The sequence below is a fragment of the Anguilla rostrata genome, chromosome 5 (genome assembly GCF_018555375.3).
Source record: "Anguilla rostrata isolate EN2019 chromosome 5, ASM1855537v3, whole genome shotgun sequence".
Classification (NCBI taxonomy): domain Eukaryota; kingdom Metazoa; phylum Chordata; class Actinopteri; order Anguilliformes; family Anguillidae; genus Anguilla; species Anguilla rostrata.
The window spans coordinates 44824171-44845663 of record NC_057937.1 but is presented as its reverse complement, the minus strand read 5'-3'; the positions used below and the strand labels follow the sequence as shown (position 1 = coordinate 44845663).

The 21493-nt window shown below is 39.4% G+C and overlaps 1 protein-coding gene across 3 annotated transcripts in view; it reads left to right on the top strand.

Moving 5' to 3' along the window:
• The first annotated feature begins 20474 nt into the window (after positions 1-20474).
• The window catches only part of LOC135255379 (dmX-like protein 2), a 40179-nt gene continuing 39160 nt past the window's right edge, over positions 20475-21493 (top strand). For all 3 annotated transcript variants that reach the window (XM_064336468.1, XM_064336470.1, XM_064336467.1), the window contains exon 1: positions 20475-21103. In XM_064336468.1, coding sequence (XP_064192538.1) covers positions 21017-21103 — 87 coding nt within the window. In that variant the 5' untranslated portion in view covers positions 20475-21016. The remainder of the gene's footprint in view (positions 21104-21493) is intronic.

Sequence of the window (21493 nt, the reverse complement as noted above, 5' to 3'; positions counted from 1 at the left end):
TCCTCCCTATGTTTACTTATAGATCTTGTGAATTAAAAAATAAAGACAGCTGCCTAATTTATGAAATCAGCTTTTGATACATCATTGTCCATTACTAGCAAATGAGTCCTGGTGGCTCTTTTGTTTCTTTTAGTGTCCTGGCCCCTGCAGTGATTTGAGTGATGGTTGGAACTTTGACCCAGAGGTAGGTTCTATTCTTCACTGCATCAGGGCCCTTAAGAATATTCTCAGAGTCATTTAAATGGTTCCAGCTGTTTACGGTATTGTTAAATCCTTGCTGTGCTTTTTCCCCCCTCCTGGCGATAGACTTTAACAGATTTTTGGGGCTCCTCTGAGCCTCAAAATTTTACTAGCAGAGAGCTGAGGGTCAAATTGTGGCACTGGGAAACTTGCTAATGGAAGTAATAGATGAGTGTGGGTTTGGGGAAGGGGGAGGGGGGGGACAGAGTGAGTACGAGGTAAGACCTAAAGTTGGAGCTGCTATTTGTCACCAGACACGCCATTAATTGAGACAAAATGTCCCTGCATTTCTTTGTAAACTTCCCATTAGCTTGTGCTTTCTACCTGTTATGGAAATGTTGGCTAAGTATAGCATGTCTCTGGCTTTTTCCCCTTTTTTTTCCCTCTGTACTATGCCAAATAATGTTCTGCCCTAGTACAAGGTTCAATCAACATTGATGAAAAGCAGTCCTCTATATTTGATTAATGTTTGGTGTCCTGGATGATGCTGGAAAAGGAAATGTGCACTTACCATACAAACATTTGTCCATTTCCACAGAGGTCTGTCTGGATTGATTGATTCAGTGTTCGTCCTTTCAGCTGCCTTCATTTTCTCCCTGTTCCCTCTTCTGATTGGCTCACCTAAAGGCACTCTAGTCCCATTCCCCTTCAGATGTGGACCCTCATTTACAGTTGGTTATGATTGACAAATTCACGCACATGCAAATATAAAGGAGCAAGTAAAGAAGATGTTGTGACCTGTACTCATACTGGTTCGAGTCTATCATATGAGATACTACCAATGCCAAAGTAATGGACTTGGTAAAGGACTGATTTGATAGTAGTTTTTATTTTATTTTATTTTATTTAACCAGGAAAAACTACATTGAAATAGAAATATCTTTTGCAATGGGGACCTGACATAAAACATAAAGTTACATAAGACAATAGACAAACAAGTCAAAGTAATCTTGATGCAAAGTAAAACAATAATTCTCACCTATGCCGAGCTAAACAATGAATATGATTACAAACTGTGCTGACTTCATTTTATGATTTACTTATTTAAATCATAATAAAGATCAGGATTTATTTGGAATGACAAATAGCCATGAGTATTTGGAGTATTCAGCTTTGGTATGAGGTTACGTTACCTTGCAGATTCAACCTTAATGCAAAACATAAATTATACTCCTTGGTATTAAAACGTTTTAGCCGAATGCATGAGCTAATCTAAACTCCTCAACAAAAGTATAAAAATTATTATAGCCAAAACACTGGTGAGCAGAAATGAGAGTCCATTTTTCCCCCATTGTTTCTAAATGCACAAAAATTCCATCCAGCTTGCATTACTTTGCTTCAAACTGCATTTGACACTCACACATGGTTTCAATTAGGGAAGAAAATACAATACATGGCTTGGGATGAGAGTTTCTTACAGGGAGAGTCTTGTGTAGTGTTCTCTGTTTGGAGGGGTTTCTCTATTCAGGGAGTAGAAAGAGCTCGGTTGGTATTTTCTTTTTTGTCTTGAATGCTACTGCTCTCTGCAAATTGATTTCTTTACTTGTGCTATTGATTTACAGTACAAATGCAATAAATAATGAGAAATATTCCATTTACCTGATGCTGTTATTCTTTCCCATTACTTTATTTAGCGGCCTTCCCCACAAGGCTTTCTGACAGAAATGCTGCATTACAAGTATGCTAACAATGGCCCCTTTAAAGTTTTCATTTCAGTAGACTTTTCTACTGAAGCAAAGGCATAATTCTGCACTTTCAGGGACAGGAAGTGTACCTGAAAAAGGTTTCAATTACATCAGATGAGGGACATTATGGCCCTCTCCTGCCTATTACTGTAGGGTAAAGTAAAAGGGAAGGGAGACAATGGAGCGCCATGCTGTGATCTCTCTAGTTCCAAAACTGCATGGAGAAGAGGAAATAGCTATTGATGCTGACAGAGCGAAGTCACAGCCCAGGACATGCCCGTGTGTTCCAGGCAGCTCTGTGCGTCTGCAGCTCTTTGCATGTCGTGGTTTTGCAGACCCACAGCACCAGCAACCCTCATCTGCTAGCTATCAGGGCTAATTTTGTTTAGTATGTACAACTTCCTTCTCACTTCCCCATGAGAAGTTTATGTTCCAGGCTCTGAGCAGACGATGAGGAGGAGGTTGATTGGTGGAATGAGTTCAGTCAGACTAATCTTGGGGAAATTGTGGTTGCAAAAAACGAGGCTTTATCCTATATGCCACGGGCAAGCCGATTCTTCACAGACGTTAAATTTCATTCAGGGGATGGCTGGGTACCCCTGCTGCAGCCCTCTCGTTTGTTTTCCAAATCTAAGCCGATGCATGACTGATTCAGACTTTTATGACCTAATCCTGCTCTCTCAGCATTGTGCAATTTCCAAAAGTGACTGGCTGGCATCTTCCAAATGCTCCATCATTATTAGTGGCCATATAAGAGCACCATCTTTCCCATATGCCTTATTAAGTAGTCTGATTAGCTCTTCACAACAGTCTGTGTAACAGGGTACAGACGATGTGGTATAATTCCTTTATGTGCTCATGAAGAAATTTCAGGTTTCGGACTGGTTGTCCATTACAACATGGGGTCTCTGTAGTAAGTATGTTGGGTCATTGTGATAGTGAGTTTGATCCATTCTCTTGAGTAAGCCTCAGGCTATCCGTCTGAACAGAAAGTTCACACAGAACTGTTTGCTATGTTTGAGCATTATCAATGAAGACAAGTGAGCCAGTATCTGTGGTAGCCATACATGTCCAAACCATAAGACCCCTTACCACCATGTTTCACAAATGGGGGGGGGGGGGGGGGTTGCTGTTTGTTGATTTTTTCTCTCCATTATGATGAGATTGCATTGGTTTTCCTTGCCCTATCGGGCCCTTTGTGATTTCAGAGCTTTCTTTCCTCTATATGATGTTCCAAACAGTTGATTTTGCTAAGACTAAAGTTTTGCCTATGTTTCTGACTGTTTTTCTTAGCCGTATAATGGATTTGACTTTTATTGGCACAGTTCTGGTCCTCATTGACAAATGCCAATAACAGACTCCAAAGCCAATCATAAAACTTGAATCAATGATGCCCTGACATGGGGAACGTATAAGAAATGTTGGAATTTCTAAATGGTGAAACCAAATTGTATTTTAAAAAATACCCTTAACTAAAAGCTTAGAATCTGCACTTTAACCACATTGAATTGTTTCATCACAAATTTAAAACTGTGGAGTACAGAGTCAAATGAAGAAGAAATATGTCTTTGTCCCAAACATTATGGAACTCACCAGCAGTTGTAAGGTCCATTTGGTCTCATAATTCATGTCAGCTAGCACATGTCATCTCTAATCTGACAGCAGAGGTAATTCCTATTGACATTTCATGCAAATTCTTTAGCTCAGCAATTTCCCAATTCACCTCAGACTTCTGTGTTTGGAAATACATAAAAATATTATTTTTTGGAATATATAACAAATTCAAAACATTGTTACTTTTCAGGTTTAGAAATGTAATCTTTCAAGGACTGTTGTGAATGAAAACTATGGTTCAATTATGAAAAGAAATGTGTTAGAACTGGAAAAATGTAACACTCTTAAAGGAAATGGAGAAGGTTAATGGTTTTAGATTGAGGCCAGTGTATTTGCCAGGGTTTACAGGGTCAAAGCTAGAAGTATGCTTCCTGAGCCTGACTGGGGTGTGTGTTTATCCATGTGCCTGGCCTGGAGGACTAGCCTGGAGGTGATTATTAATTGAATATGCTGTTTAGTCAGAGAATCTCGCCATGTACCCATTGCAAAAAGGCAGATGGGTCAGGCCTTCATTTGAGAGGCCTTGCTGACCAAACTGAAATTTTAACTCAAAGCCTTGATCTCTGTAATCATGCCAGCAGGATTGCTTCCACAGCTGATAAAATTGATTGCGTTGCACTACCATGTGGCTAGAGCGTTTATAGGTTTTTACAGAATGTCTGAAGTATTAAAATGGTATACTATTTCCTCCATCAAAAAATATACTGATTTCTTGTTTTTATGTGCACAGTGTGTGTACTGTATGTGTATTTTAGAATACTCCAATTACCAATGAACTTTCAGTGTGGCTTGACTTTTTAAATAATTTTACTGTTTGAGGTCATTTTTAATGAAAGGGCTTTATGGTCAAGTATGGAGATCCTGTAATTATGTCACATTTCAATAATGAGAGAGTATTGTTTATATCATAATGGGAAAGGCCAATAAAACATCTATTTATGAATGCATAATTATTTTGGGAGGTTGTTAAATTGCCGCTTTTTTTGCATATTTCAAATTCTAAAGGTGAGCACGGTGTGACACAAGTGTATCTTCATTTTCCTTAATATTGTGCCAATTCCTATGGCCTGACATTTTGGACAATCAGGGGTCAGCCATAAACCATTGTCTTGGAGATGGGCAGTGTCTAAATTTACTACTTAATTACATGGATAACTTTCCTCTCGTGGTTCCTTGGCTGAAACTATTGCTGATTTTAAGGTGAAAATGAAAACCAGCAGATCCTGTGGCTCTCCAGGATAAGGTTCTGTGATGTATTTTGTATGAAGAGCCCTTCCCCAAACCAATTTACAAAACATCATGACTTTATGGTCAGATCGCGCATTTTCAGAATTCTCTCTTCTTGTTTATTCCCATCACCTGCTCCAGAATGTTCTATGGTGCAGACAAATTCTTCCTATTCATTTTTGCAAATAAAATATATTCAATTTCTACATGCAAATAAATCCATAACCCCATTTCCTCCCAAAACCGTGAGTTTTCTTCAGGCTGGGAAACATCAATGTACTGTTATTGTCGATTTGTCTGCATAGGATTTCCTACTAGGCAGCTGAACTGAGGCCACGGAAACAGGCTTCTCTGGCAGTGATGCACCCTGAATCGAAGCCAGCAGTGCTGTTCAAACCACAGTGGCTTTCCATATCGCTGTGGGCTCATGGGAGTGATTGACTCTCAGAATCCTGGTCAGAGGCACTCGTCGTTGGATTTGCCTCTCCGTGTGAAGTTCAGTAATGCGGACAGGGCAAAACGGGGAAGCATAAAATCAATGTGTTTTTTTCATTGCCTACATTAGGGAACATTGCGGAATTGCGTGGAAAGACAATGTGCCTTTTCAAAACAAATTTGTGCCACAAAGCTTCCGCGCTCCATGTAATTGCAGGGAACCTGAGAGAGCGAAGTAATTTGTTTATTAATACGGTAATAAATGAACGGATGTTCCACATTATCAGATGTCCTTCATTTGTTCACGATTTAATGAACCTAGAGAGAATGCATACCACAGCGCAGACTCTGGAGATTGGATCAGTGTGCCAAGACGATGGTGATGAGCAACACAAAGGAAATGCACTTGGCGTCATTTCTGTTCAGATTGTATGGGGGAGTTTGGGTTGTTTCGGGTCACTGGAGACCACTTTGATTTCCTTGGAAACTGCAGTTCTAAATGCCATGTTGTTCTTATGATCTGAAATCTTTGGGAATTACATTGTGGGTGCTAGTACTGAAAAATAACAATGACTTTATATTGGCTGAAAACTCAATTTTGGCCTACTTCAGCTTGACAGGTTCTAATATTTATTTAATGGGGGAATATAACCTGTTTTTTTTGATGAGAGATGAAGCTTGAATATTTTCATAGCTTAATGCTGCAATGAATTTCAAATTTTACATCAATAATCACCCAATAAACTGACAAAGTAAACAACAAAATAAATACATATATAAATATGCATAGATTAATATAAGCCAAATCTTTATGTCATCAAAATGCAATGTAGAAAAACAAAAGAAATTCTGACTCATTTATTAGAAGTATGCTTTCTTTCCAGGCATCTGTGTTGGCCATCCAATAAAAATTGGCGTAATACTTTAAAGCCTTTTAACATTAATCTGTGCTCTTCACCACTGCCAGAAGCACTGCCACAGAGCTGGTCTATAAAAGGTCCTGTCCAAAACCTGACATCCATATCACACCACCACCCTCACCACACACAGCTCACAGTCTGGCCCTCACCACACACAGCTCACACACTGACCCTCAACACACACAGCTCACACTCTGACCCTAAACACACACAGCTCACACACTGACCATCAACACACACAGCTCACACTCTGACCCTCAACACACACAGCTCATACACTGACCCTCAACACACACAGCTCGCACTCTGATGCTCAACACACACAGCTCATACACTGACCCTCAACACACACAGCTCACACTCTGATCCTCAACAACACAGCTCATACACTGACCCTCAACACACACAGCTCATACACTGACCCTCAACACTCACAGCTCATACACTGACCCTCAACACTCACAGCTCACACTCTATCCACGCACATCTCTTACAGTAACCCTTAACACACACAATTCCATAATATTGACCCTCAATACACACAGCTCACACACTAAGTCTCACATTACAATGTTCCAAAGACACAGTCTTTCCAGCTCTGAATAATGTCTAACCTTTCTGAGAGAAGTGTTTTTTATTTGTTTATTTTATGTACGGAATGTTAATTAAACCATGTCTTCAAATCTAAAAGCATGCCCATAATGATGTAAGTCAATGAAATAAAGCATAACACACGCTATAATAATGCTAATGTATTGCATCATCATTACCCATAGAGAAAGGTAATGATGAAATTGTGGCAGAAGATTTATTGCTGGCTTGATTTTAATTGGCATGTGCCAGACAATAAATTGTGCATTAGGTAATGCAATTGCATTCATGACAGTGGGAGCAGTCTAGCCAGGACTGTAAGTCAACTGTTCAGTTGTTACTGCATATTTCACTCCACAGTGTACCAGCTGAGCTGCAGAATCATTGCATCACAGTGGTGCAATCCACGCATAGTTGGCATAGGCAGAAAATAAGAACCCAAAGACCAGTTGCTCTTGCATTTGTTTTTTTTCCTATGAATTCACTCAACATGGGGCAGCAAATATCCAATTCCCGCCGTAATTTGGAATGTCCAGTTATCTGCAACCATAGGCACGTACATGCGCAAACCCACCATCGATTCGGGGGAGTGTAAATATCTGCAGCTCTCCAAGGAAACACGTGGTGTCACCAGCTGATTCTTTTCACATTGCAGAATACATCTTAGCTCACACAGTCTGGAGTCGGAGGAAGACTTTTCATATGCAGCTTTAACATGCAGTCCACAGGCGCTTGATCGACCAGCGGGGATTGCTAAATAGCATTGAAATACGAACCCCTAATTGACTGAATCCTCCCATACCCTGGGTGATGCAACCACCAATTGCGCATTGCTCTCTGGAGCTGACAGCCACAGTTGGTAATGACACAGTATAGTTTTAGAACCAAAACCGTGTTTGTTCATCCTTGCACCACAGCATGGCGCCTTAACCGAATGAGCCACCCAGCAGCCTGTGATCTTGCATAAGTTAAACAGGGGCAACCTAGCCAACTGGAAACCCACCCTCTGTTGGTGACCAATTTACGCTCCTGTCCTGTGGGACAGCTACCAATAGTCAGCACAGGCATGGTCAGGATTCAGTAATAGACCATGGCACAATCCTGAAACCTAGTGATTTCGCTGGAAGAGTAACCTGGCAGCCCCAAGGCACTAAAACTTTTGAAGGAAACAAAAGAGACTTCTGATGTCGCTGGGGTGCAGAAGTTCTGCCAGTATCTCACGGCCATCCAAAAAGATGCCCGCTCAAGGTAAAGTAGAATGATATAGTCTTTTGGAATGAGTTCAAGCCAGGATGGGAGAGCAGAAGGAACCCTCCTTTAATCAAGAAACCTGGTATTGGAGGACTCACAGCAAAATGGCAATGCAAAAATCTAATTTATGATTCATGCCTGTGTTATACATCAATAGCCAACATGGTCATCGTTTAAATGTACTCTGCGGATACAATTTTTCTTTTTGGAATAAATTTTGTGAATGTCCAATTGTATTCTCAGGCCAATCTCATTACTGAAACCTCTTAAGTCAATTAAAGACCAAAGAGCTGCAGTTTCTTTTCAGTGTATAGTCCATCTGCTAAACAATTTTTATTCTGTAGATTTTCTGCTCCCCGCAAATGGAAATGTTTTTAAAACGTGGTTTTGAATATTCACCATGTTAAAATCAAGCAAATGGTATTGCATATTGACTGTTGATTGTCAATCAAAACCAGTGTTTCTGCACTGTGAACCAAAAATATTTTATTCACTTTATTTCCAACGATTTGGGAAGAACATAGGGACATTATTCAGTTTTTCTTTTAGCTGAACTACTTCATCTCTGGCTCAGAGAGCTGAATGTCAATGTAAGTGAAAATGCAGGCTCCCTGCAAAGAGAAAATGCATTTTGTTTGGTTTTCATACAGTATGTTGGCTATATAGAACCGTATTGCTTATATTTCTTATTACATATTGCATACTGGTTACTTGTAGAATGTAGAATGACCGTGCTTTTTGAACTTGAGATTTGCCCTCTGCCTGTAATGACAGAGTAGGGGCTGTGTGACATCACTGGCACCACCTCACATAGGTCAAGGTGAAGGGCCAGTACAGTCAGTTGACGGGAGACCTAATAAATCCACAACTCGCAGTCGCGCAAGTTGCAGTTGGAGTGCCTCTTACAGCGACCCTCATTTTGTGGTATGGCGGCATAAATCTGTCGTGGCTAGTTATGGCACAGACCCTGTGGCCAGCATTCGGTGTTTCACAGGGGCGTTCACCATTTCTCATCGTTCACTTTTCATAAATCTGGGGCGTCCTCGCCGTATTTTGTGTGGCAGCTGTGCGCTGCTTGATGAAGAGGCAAACGAGCGCGGAGCGAACGCTCCAGACCTGAAATGGGTTTCGATTTACGAGCTGATTAGTGCTGGGAGAGGCGCAACAACGGAATCTAATCTTGGAAAAGAATTGCCGTGTAAGACAAAAGGAGAAGCCTTGTGTCAGTGGCCATTGGTGGAATATGCTGTTGTATGCCAACTCCCCAGCCAAAGACTCTTTATGCGACACCAAACCATTTAGTGGGGATGTGAAAGGTTTCTGGCAAGAAATCGAACAGCTTGGCTGCTGTGCAGTTTTTAAAATGCATTTCATTTGGAGAGTAATCACAACAGTTGTGAGATTGCATTTCAAAGTACTTGAAATAATTTATGCCCAGAGTTTAATTTCTGGCACGTTTCTACAGCTAAATCATTTGGTCAGTGTTAGCCCTCTCTGCTGTATTGAAAAATGCTTCCCAAAGCTCATTTGAGGTAACATTATAATATACCGGATGAAAACTTTTGTGGGACATGAAGTTTGGTGAATAACACAAAGAAAAAATGACAATTAAAGCTAAAAAAAATCTGTTTACCCTATTTTCATGCATTCTAAAATGAGAAACAATAAATTGAGACAGTACAACCTCAATACAATTGTTTGTGATTTTTAGTATGTTGCATATTAAATTTTAACTGGTCCTTTACCTCTCCCTTATGGCCACTGAGGTGTACTACATTACAAAATGATAGTTGCTGAAAATGAATACCTTTTGAAATTGGAATAGGATGAGTTTACATACATTTATTTGGGTTGTAATTATTTAACACAAAGGTCTCATGGAAAGCTGACCATGCACCCTCCCCACCTACTTCACCTCAGAACTGGCTTGATATTTTCTGCCATTACTCTGTATAACTTGAATATGTATATGCCATGCTGTGTATTTGAATTTGTATGTGTTAGACCAAAGTAAAATATAATTATATATGGTTCAGAGTCAGTCCACTATTTACTGTGGACACTGTCACTGTATTGAATTTGGACTTGAAATAGAGTTTTGATGCCAGAACAAATCACAGCAAATGCACCTATAACTCCCTGTGCCAGTTTCTACTTAATTTCCTTTTACTTTAAGTGTTTTTGACTAATATATTGTCCAACATTGTGCAAAGTATTGTATAATGAATCTTTTTGGACAAAAAGGAGTTTCTAAAGTGTCATGTGACTCAGATGTTAGACTCCTCTCATTTTATCTAATGAAGGCCTGTTTTACCCATTTCAGATATTGCTGGCCTTATACTTGGCGATATCTTGAGTGATTTCACAGTCTTAAAAGTCATGGTAAAACCTTGCCAGTCTTAGCTCAGTTGGTGTGTGCCCTGTCACGACTCACAATTATTGTGAGGTTGTATCAAGATGCCTTTGACTGGGTTTATGGCAGTCTTATCTTCATCTTGGCCATTGTTTAATTTGTTTAATATTATTGTAAGTCTTTAGTCTTGGCTCAAAAGGTTTGTGATGGTTAATGCGTCTTATAATCCTACACTGCCAACAGACAATAGGTGTGCTGTCTTTGTCTGACATCAGGACACCGGTAATAAAGTATCCGATAGGAAGAGGTGGGCTAAGATAAAGATGTGGAGATTTTTTATATTTGCGGAATCTTAAGATGTGTGTACTTCTAAGGCTAGAAATCCATAACTTAGGACAGATTGTTGTTCATTGTAAGAGTGTGTTAGACTTTAGTTGTCTAGAAGTTATCTAATGTATGGGAGGCATAACATATTTTGCTGTTTTTATTGCAAATCTTTTACAGGATTGAAATTCATTTTCCCTCTGCTTCCTTTACAGCATGTAATTAAGCTATTTAGAAACTATAGTGCTTCTATCCCTCAGCCTGGCCTATTTAGCAGTCGCAGAAATAATCAGCATGCAGCGTGTAGTGCCTTGCATTGGAGAGCAGTGTTTTCCCTCCGATCGTCATGCCAGCACATAAAGTGTGGTTTAATGCGCTTGGCAAAAGATAAATAAGTACAGAAAGCCCTGAATGTAGTATCAGCAGTGCCATCTCCTTTAAAATGCCTCTTTCCTCTGAAACTGAAATATAGTGGCCTTCACGCTCACCCCATTATTGACGGGACCCGAGGGCTAGTTAAAGATTTAAATGCTGGCTGATTTATGGAGGCTGTGGCACAGTGGTTTAAGACTGTCTGCTGAGCTCTCAAAGGATACTGTTTCACTGGCACAGCATGCAAACAGGCTTTCACCCACATAACTCTCCCTCTTTATTATGGTGCCCCTTGTCATTTTTCCCAGATTAAAGGGGAAGTGTACAGTATCACACCCTCTTAGGCGAGAATGAAAGGCCCTTAGTTGTACAGAACATATGGCTGGATTAGCTCCTCTCTTCCTGTGGGCCCCGAAGTCCTACCGTTCGCCAGTCTGCCACAGAGCCATTTCCCCCTACATGTCCATACCAACAAGATGCTAACAAAGAGACCGCTACCCCTGCTCTTTCATAAATATGTGAGTATGTAATTATTGCTAACAATTAATGCAGTGTCTTCTGGTGAATGTAGTCACATGTAGCAAAGATAAATCATGGCCTCCAGGAATGGCTATCATTCACCCAGTGAGGACTGGAGGTGAAAGGTCACTCCTTGAAACATTCATATGGCTCTTTGCCTACTCCAAGCTGCGGAGGGTCTCGCACACAAGAAACTAACTGGAATGCAATTTGTAGAAAGGCCAAGAAGCCGTGATGAGCCCACTGCAGGCACCCGTGATGAGATCAGGATCACTCCAACCTGGAAAACCATCCATCAAAAGTTGTTGTTTTTTTTTTTTTAATAAAAAAGCGGCCTGTTTCAGATAATCATGGATCTCTGGTGTCGATTAGCATTTAAGCTCATTAGGATCAGTAGTGAGAGCTAAGAGGAAGGTTGTAAGATTGTTATTTACAGGCGATAAATGTAGAACTTTCATAAAATAAAATGAGCTATTCTTGCAATTTCTTTTGGGAAATGATATGAGGCAACATACAGGCGTTTTCCTTCCCATACAGGATAAAGCTTGTGATCTCATCCTGAATAATAATTTTACATCAATGTCTTGTACAGCATCCAAACAAATGAAACATTCACATTACATGACCAAAAATATCTGGACACCCCTTGGTCTGGGGCTGTTTTTCAAGATTTGGGCTAGGCTCCTTTGTTCCAGTGAAGGCAAATCTTAATGCAATGACATTCTAGACAATTCTGTGCTCCCAACTTTTTTGGCAACAGTTTGCGGAAGGCCTTTTCCTGTTTCAGCATGACAATGCCTCTGGGCATACAGCATGGTTCATATACAGTATAAATTATTTTGTCGAGAATAATGTGGAAGGACTTGACTGGCCTGCACAGAGCCCTGACCTCAACCCCATCCAACACCTTTGGGATCAATTGGAGAGCCAACTGCGAGCCAGGCCTAATCGTCCAATCAGTGCCTGAACTCACTAATGGCCTTCTGGTTGAATTTAAGCAAATCCCTGCAGCAATGCTCCAGAAGAGTGGAGGTTGTTATAACAGCAAAGAGTAGACCAATTCCATATTAATGCCCATAATTTTGGATGAGATGTTGGATGTCAGGTGTTCTCATACTTTTGGCCATGTAATGTATCTCAACAGGTTAATCAGACAACCTGTGTCGAGGGACCAATATTTGTTTTTTTCTTCAATTTGATTTCCAGTTTCTTCTAAACCACTCACAGGAATTAAACGGCTGCATCCATTTTTGACAGTTGGGCATCTTAATCTCAGGATTGCTGGCTGAGTATCTGTGTGATTTGTGAAACATGTGCCCCACCTACTGTCTGTTGTAAGTAACAGCAAACATTACCCATCATCCTAAATCGAGAATAGGGCAATATAAAAATAACAAAAAGAAAATAAATCATGTGTCATAATATTATGGACATCTTTCATTGAATATGTAACAGCATCTTCCTTTCAAATTTGCATTTGTCTGTCCCCGAGGTCAGTTATCTATCCTCATCATCAACTGCCATTCATTTGTTTTGATTTTTCTTGCAGCTTTCTAAAGAAAGATGATAAGAAAAAATTAAGAAAAAACAGCGACAAGTTGCCAGATTGTTAAGCTGTGAGGAAGGTTGGCCAATACTGTTTTTAATTGTCAGGCAAAGTGTTATTTAACCAGGCAGGAGAGTTGGCTCATCAGGTGGCTGAGGAGTCAGGCCATACTTTAGAAGCTACAACTATGTGTTGTTTTATTATTTATTATTTTGGTTCTGTTTGTTATTTACCAGCAGTGATGCAGCATCTTATCTTATCATGGCTGCAGAGAGTGACAGCTATATGACTTATTATGGTCTCAGAGCTGACAGCTACATGACTTATCATGGTTTCAGAGGTGGTAGCTATAGGACTTATCATTGTCTCAGAGGTGGCAGCTACATGACTTATTATGGTTTCAGAGGTGACAGCTACATGACTTATCATGGTTTCAGAGGTGGTAGCATAGGTACCTTACATGTCTCAGAGTGGCAGTAATGACTAAAAGGGTTAAATTTGCTGAGATACATGAACTTCATCCTGTTGTTCAGTGGGTACAGAGATCACTTATTCTTAGAACATGTTTAACTGCCGAGTAATAACCAAAATGTTTAAAATGTTGCTGAATCGAACGCTTCAGTCTTTTTTAAGTGCAAATCTTAGGGGACTTCTTAATAAACTGTAACTTGCCTCACAACTCCTCAACGTTCTAACAAAGTTGCCATCAAAACATTCCGCTGTAACGTTATAGCGAATGTTATGTAATGTTATGGGAATGTTCCCTGTTAGCTGGGTCTGTGCTTTTGGTTAAAAAGAAGCAACTGGAGACAAAAAATAATAATAACAATTTCTTACAGTAGTTCCATGATACTATGTTGATGTTCAGACTTCTAGCCCTACATTCTGTCATACTGTGTTGATCCTCAGACCTCTAGCCCTTCATTCTGTGATACTGTATTGACGCCAATAACCTGTATATGTCAGCATCTTCATGAAGATGTGCTACAACAAGGCCTGTGATGTTTTAGCATGTGCACCAGTTGCATTAGATTGGTCACATGGATAAATCAGCATTGCTATCATCTCCCTTTCTGGAAGGCAGTGATGTGGCTAGCTGTGGAAAAGTAAAAAAATCCTTTCCAATGCTGGGGGCGACGGGCAACCACACTCATGCTCTGCTGCTGCAACCCCGTGACCTGCGGAGGAAGGTCGGGGGCTATGAGATCCCGGCAGTTTTTCGGTCACAGCATGGCACAAAGCCAAGCCCTTCATTCCGCCCCATCGGCACAATTCAGAGAATCTGCTTTCCCTTACCATCTGTTCTCATCCACGTGGATTCTCAATGGATGAGTTGAATTTAGTCCCTCGCTCTTTGTGAAAAACCCGAGGATTTATTTGAAGACACAACAGAGAAACAGAGGGGGGTGGAAATACTGACCTTTAATTTGCCAGTTGAAAAAATAATCTTTTTCAAACAGGGATGTATGAAAAATAATCCAATAATTATTTGGATGGATGAAGAGAGGCACTGCCTTGGGCATTTGGGTATTTGTTCATGCTGTGATATAGAATGCCTCCTTGATGACAAGAACAATGCAATGAGTTTATTGTGGAATGGTCTGATTTATAGCTGAAACTGAAAAAAATATTGTGGGCTTTTTTCACATTGTGCTGACCCCCTCCCCACCAAGCAAATATGCATTAGAAATCCCTGTAACATAATCAGTGTCAAGTTGAATTGTTGTATCACCCTGAGCTTGTACCAGAAAGGGCCGATCTCAGTAAGCAGGGCATCTGTTTTACTTTATTGCTTTTTCTCCATGGAGAGATGGCTTTGGAGATCTGTGTTCTGCATTATTGCCATTGTCTTTTATCTGATTTATCAGTCTCCTAATTTCATAATAATTGCATAAATGCAAAGGTTACGCACATCGGTCATGTTGACTTCTCTCAGGACATCCTCAGCTAATCAAATTGTAATGCTGTGCAAACAAGCTCTGGCGTAATGACTAGCCAGAGAGTTCAATAATGTGTTTTATGGGGGTGAAATGCAGTGGAATTGAAAGACCATTTTGTGAATCCTTGAAATGAGGGGACATAAAGACAGGGAACACAGCGGCGATAAAACTCAAAAAGGACCCAGTTTAGTGCCTACAGTACCTAGCAGGCTGTAAATAAGCACAAAATGAAACAAAGGCAGAAATCCACAGAATTTTAAGAACAGATAAATAAATGAAATTTCTGAGTCATGAACCTCTGTAAGGATTTACAGGCCCATGGCTTTTAACAGATGCACTTGCATAGGAGGCTGGTGGTTTCAGCAGTGAGAGAGAAAAACAAAACATAGAGATGGGGAAAGATTTGCTGAAATTGGTGTCATCAATCTTTCCATTGTGCAAGGAACACGCAGATCACTGTGAATGTGAAATGAATTAAGCATGAATCTGAGCCACAGGAATAAGAGGGGTGTGGGATGACACAAAAGAAAGATGCCCATCCTAATGAAAAAGAATAATAGAAGACGGATCTTTGGGTCTAATACAAAAACACAGTGAGCAGTAATGACCGAATAAAGAAATGTATTTTAAATAAGTGTAGATCTTGTAAAGACCATGAATATGTCATCAAGGTGAGGATTATGGGAAATACTGTATGTTAAAATATTCAAACCCTGCTGTTTTAACTGTTAATACCCTTGTTTGAAGTCCGGCACTCTGAATACTGAACACAACTGTATCAACAGTTAAAACACCTCCCTTATATAAACATATATTTATTTGATTAAATTTGGTGATTATTATCAAACATATCAATTATCAATTAAATTGTCAAATGTTTTTGATAGGCAGAGCAAACTGTTGGATCAACCTTTATCTAAACTGAAAACCAGATTAAACTTAAGATTTTTAGGAAGTCACTACAAATTTTCACATCTAATCTAAAGATGAAGCTCAACTACCATAAAAGAACAACAATTGTGGCAGACCCCCCCCCCCCAGTTTCTGCTTTTAATCTCCTGTCTTTGAAGTTTCCAAAGGCCCACAATGGCAAATGGTGAATTAGAGGTTCCTGACAAATATATTCTCATTGACAGTTAATTTTCTTTCATGAATTATAATGAAAGCTTCCCTTCCTTCTGATAGTCATCTTTCTTCTCAAAGCAAGTCCACAAGTCACTACAGGCTTTTACAAAGTGACTATGAAACAATCCAAAAGCTTTTTTGCCCAGGAATGATTTCAGGGAAGAGTTTGTCCATGCATGCAGAAATAGATTCTGATGTTGAACGCTTGACATCAAATATGCTGTAAACTATTCATCTGAAAACATACATTGATATTCTAGAATATTGAGATAGTTATGCTTTGTGAAATTAAAAAATACATGTTGATGTCTCTAATTAAGATGCTATTCTCACAGGAAAAGAGGGGGAGGCACAGTGTAAACAAAATATAATTTCCTAATTACAAGCAAATAAAACCAAGTGCACCCACAAGGCATATTCAGAATCCATAATAGCTGTTCTGGGCAAAGCTTTTTCCCCTTATCAAAAAGAAATTAACAAATAAAGTACATACATAGTATACTACATTATACTATACTATACTAACATATACACTCACCGGCCACTTCATTAGGTACACCTGTTCAATGCAAACTGCACCCATTAACGCAAATATCTAATCAGCCAATCACATGGCAGCAACTCAATGCATTTAGGCATGTAGACATGGTCAAGACGATCTGCTGAAGTTCAAACCAAGCATCAGAATGGGGAAGAAAGGTGATTTAAGTGACTTTGAACGTGACATGGTTGTTGGTGCCAGACAGGCCGGTTTGAGTATTTCAGAAACTGCTGACCTACTGGGATTTTCATGCACAACCATGCCTTGTTGATGGCAGAGGTCAGAGGAGAATGGCCAGACTGGTTCGAGCTGATAGAAAGGCAACAGTAACTCAAATAACCACTCGTTACAACCGAGGTATGCAGAAGAGCATCTCTGAAATCCATAGGTTTATTTTTCTAAAGCGGGGCAGGTGGTGATGTGTTGGGGGGCTCCATGTTGGCAGCTGTGATTAATACAGCAGTCAAATTCACTTGCTTCTCATAAAATATTGACTAAAAAATAACTCTTCACTTTACCAGCGTTTATTATTATTTTTTGAAACATGGTCACAAATAGGTTTTGAAACAGGCTGCTATATCTGTGAGGTTGGAGAAAAAGAACAAAATTAACCGTTTTTTAAATTTCATTGTAACTGATTCAGGAACATTATGAGATAGGAGGAACAAAGGAACAGAAATGCAAAAATTCCAGTTCTGCTTTGAGCGATCAGATAGAAAAGAAATTCAGTTTTCAAGCCCAGCCTCGAACACATGTCCAACCAGTCAGAAACACTCTTCAGGAGGCAGGCGTGGATGTTTCAGTGGTCACTGTCCACAAAAGACTTTATGAACAGAAAAACAGAGGCTACACTGCCAGATACAAACCATTCGTTTCTTGCAAAAACAGGATGGCCAGGTTACAGTTTGCTAAGAAGCAATAAGAAGTACCTAAAAGAGCCTGCAGAGTTCTGGGAAAAGGTCTTGTGGATAAATGAGACCAAGATTCACTTGTATCAGAGTGATGGCAAGAGCAAAGTATGGAGGCCAATAGGATCTGCCCAAGATCCAAATCACCTCCTCTCATCTTTGAAAGGCTGGTTTTTTAGAACTGAGTTGCCAGGCAGGGTCAAGGGTGGTTTGGGAAAACTCTTCAACAGAGCTACAGTGATTTTTGTAGAACTACAGTAGTTCATTGACTGAGATAGGGGAAATGTTGAGAAGTCAATAACAGTACCAGTCACTCAACAAAAATGTATTATTTGTAAAAACATTTTTATTTGCATTTATTTGTTATATTTCATTATGTTTCCACCATAACCAACTTTCAACAAGCTTAATGGTTTTATTAAGAAGCTGAGGTCATATTTGATTATACCTGCATGCAGAATATCTTTAGATAGACTGATGTTAAAATCATGTGTTGCACTACATTCCTACAGGTGTTTTCACAGGCATACAGTGACTTTGAAGTGAATAGACAGTGGCTGCTTGTCTTTGTGCCTGTGGCAGTGTAGCATAGCTACCGCAGAATGCAACGGTTCATATACCTGGGTCACAGCAATGTGAGATGTGCACAGGTTGGACATATTTCAAATGGAAGCTAAAAAAAATATTATAGGAAATACTTAGAGGAGGTACTTTATTTACATGATATCAGACAGTAGCCTGGATTCAGGATTTCTGGATTCTATTAACATTTGTCTTTAAATCTGACAAATGAATGCAAATTTTTTTTTTTTTTTTTAATGTTTTGGTTTTTTTACTGGACACAGATTGACTTGTTAGCATTGTGTTTGCAGGAGTCAAAGGAAAAGTAAGACTTTCCTTTTATTCTAGGTATATTTCAAGGACACATTGTAATTGAATCTAGTGTTTGCAAAGGAAGTCATTATTCAGGGCAGTAAGTACCGGTAGATGCCCCTTCCCACAGTCCCTCTGTAGGACAGACTCAGGAAAAGTCATGCATACTCAGGTGGTGGGTGGAATTTAGCTAACAAGAGATAATTCTTGCAAACCACGCAATAGATAGTTAGTGTTGGCTAACTTCATCATCATCATCACCATCATCATCATCATTCATTAATTCATTATGCACTTTGTGCACTCATCTAATCATGTTTCATTATGTTATTTTCTGTTAATGCAGTCGCTGCTGTTTATTTCAGTCATATCACTATGACTTTAGATATTTAGATAATCAAAACTGAAGCTTCAGAACATTAACTCCCTGAGAAAAACACTACTGGCTAAAATAATTACAGAAATTGTAAGCCAATATATTATCTGCAGACACTGCTTCCATAACAAGCATAAACATGAACATATAACAAGAACAACCCAGTGACTAATAGGTACATACAAACTTCTAGGTCTCAATTTCCACAATAAAAAGAAAGAATCATTTACTTTATATGGGTGTTGCATGCTACTCAGATAAATTTGAAATAAGTTGTAACTTTGCTGCACTGATTTATTCAATGTGAATTTTCATTGTGTCAAATCTTCAGTTACAGTTTTGGTCCTTTACATTGATTAAAGGACATTAAAGGAGATGTGCATCATGAAGGCAATTATTATTATTATTATTATTATTATTATTATTATTATTATTATTATTATTGTTGTTGTTGTTGTTGTTGTTGTTGTTGTTGTTATTATTATTATTTTGGATTGAATTGCTTTATGTTGCCTCGTGTGTAAAAAAATCCTGATTTGACTGAATCACTGGGTTCTCTAATTAAATAAAGCTGTCTATTGCCTCTTGCCAAGAAGTGCATTGGGAAATTGCACATTAGTCATTACGTTGTTAAAATGCGACATTCCCTTAAAAAGTACCTGATCTTGAACACAATGATGCAATCTATGTATAACAAATCTATATGTAATATATATAATAGAAAATTACCCTTGCATGCAATGCAATAATGGCATTTTGTAGAATATGGCATAAAGTTAATTAGAAATAGCAAGAGCGCCATTGCATTTTGTGGAATAAACTTTAGAGCTTATTTAGAATTCAAGAACATAAATGGCCAGTACATAGGCCTGTGCGTCGTTTTGATGCTACTATTATTACACACCCTTGATATTTGGAGCTCTGCCTCTCCTCGACATGCTGTCTCTAAGCGAGAGTGTCTTGACTCCATGACATTCAATACCCTCGGTCATCCATGCTCATTGGCCAGCCAGAACTTCCCTTTCGTGTTTTACCTCACTGGCAGCACTCAGTGACTCACATTCAGCAAATACATCAGTACCACCAAACTATAACCTATATTATTATTAGCCTACTACTACGTGTATTTAAAAGGTTCTTAAAACATAAAAAATACCAATTAACATATTTGCTGCAAACTGTGATGAATCTCATGCGTAAGCGGTGCTTCTATTTTATTATTTTTCAGTGAATTATTTTATCATTAAAAGTTAATGAAAGTGCGTTCATGCTAACAGTTATTCTAGGCAGTCATTGAGCAGCTGATATCAGTGTCAGACCTTTCTACCAGAATGCACCAAACTGCTTTTCCTGTAGGGGGTGGGGATTCCCTTTGCCTGTCTTTTTACATGGCTGTAGGCGAATGTGACAACACATCGCATTATATGCATATATTGTATGTTCCCCTACATTTAAACATACTCGTTGTATAAATTGTATAGTTGTTCATTAAGCTTCTTTATTAAATTTAGGTTTACAATAACCTACAGTTTTTCGCAACACCCCACTCTTTTTAATAATCAATGAACGCTGCGCCGTCATCACAGCGGTGCGCGCTCCTCCAACCTGAAACACTAGCATGAAAATGGATATAGCGCAGCTAGCTCAGACACAACTATTTTAAATTGATGCAAATAAACATGTTGATAGTTCCAACATGAAAATAAAGTAGCTCCAGTCTTAGGTTTAAAACTCAGCGCCTGTCACAAACAACCGCGACAAGAATACTTTATAACACGTTCACGGGTTTCAACCGATCTAGGATTTCTGTATCTATGGTCACGCAGCCGTGCCTGGGAATATCGAGAACGCGCATACTAGCGCCGCTGCGGAGATCCATCCGTTTACTAAGGGGTGTATTAATCCGGGCGTTTGTGTTGACGCCGAACCAATACGAGAATTTCCAAGATATATTTTAAGAAAACCGTAAAGATAGTTAGCACACTTCTTAAAATATAACACTGCCAATGCAAAGGAGTGTTCTGAAAAAAATTAAATAGCCTTCACTGACAGGCCGGAGACAAACGGATGGGATTCTCAGTAGTGTAGCTGGCTAGATGGATGGAGAGACCGAGACGGTGGAAGAGTGTCGGTGTTGTAAATAATTAAATATCAATCTACTGTTATAGAAAGCAAGATGCATCTACATCAAGTGTTGACTGGAGCGGTTAATCCCGGCGATAGCTGTTATTCGGTGGGAAGCGTCAATGACATACCTTTTACGGTGAGTAGCCTACTAGTATTATTTTATAATCCTGGTTAGGGGATCGGTAGCCACAGATTCAGCGGCGCAAACTGCACGAGCAGATACTAGATAGCTTACTAACCACAATCATTTCGGAACTCTTAGGGCGCCCGTCGTGTGTTTAGCATCATTCGTTTAGTATGACATTGTGCGTTTTGCGCTGGATGAGCTCAAGGTTATAATTTCTTGCTTCTGTTGTGTAGAATATCGCATTATCCAACTGGTTAAGACGGCACGTTTGAGCAATGACCTTTACAAGATAATGTGGTCTGAGGGAAATCCCATGACGAGCTGCACAAATAATTAATAATGAACAATTATGTACGTGTAGAAATTTTTCTCATTTACATTTCAGAGGGCGAGCTTGTG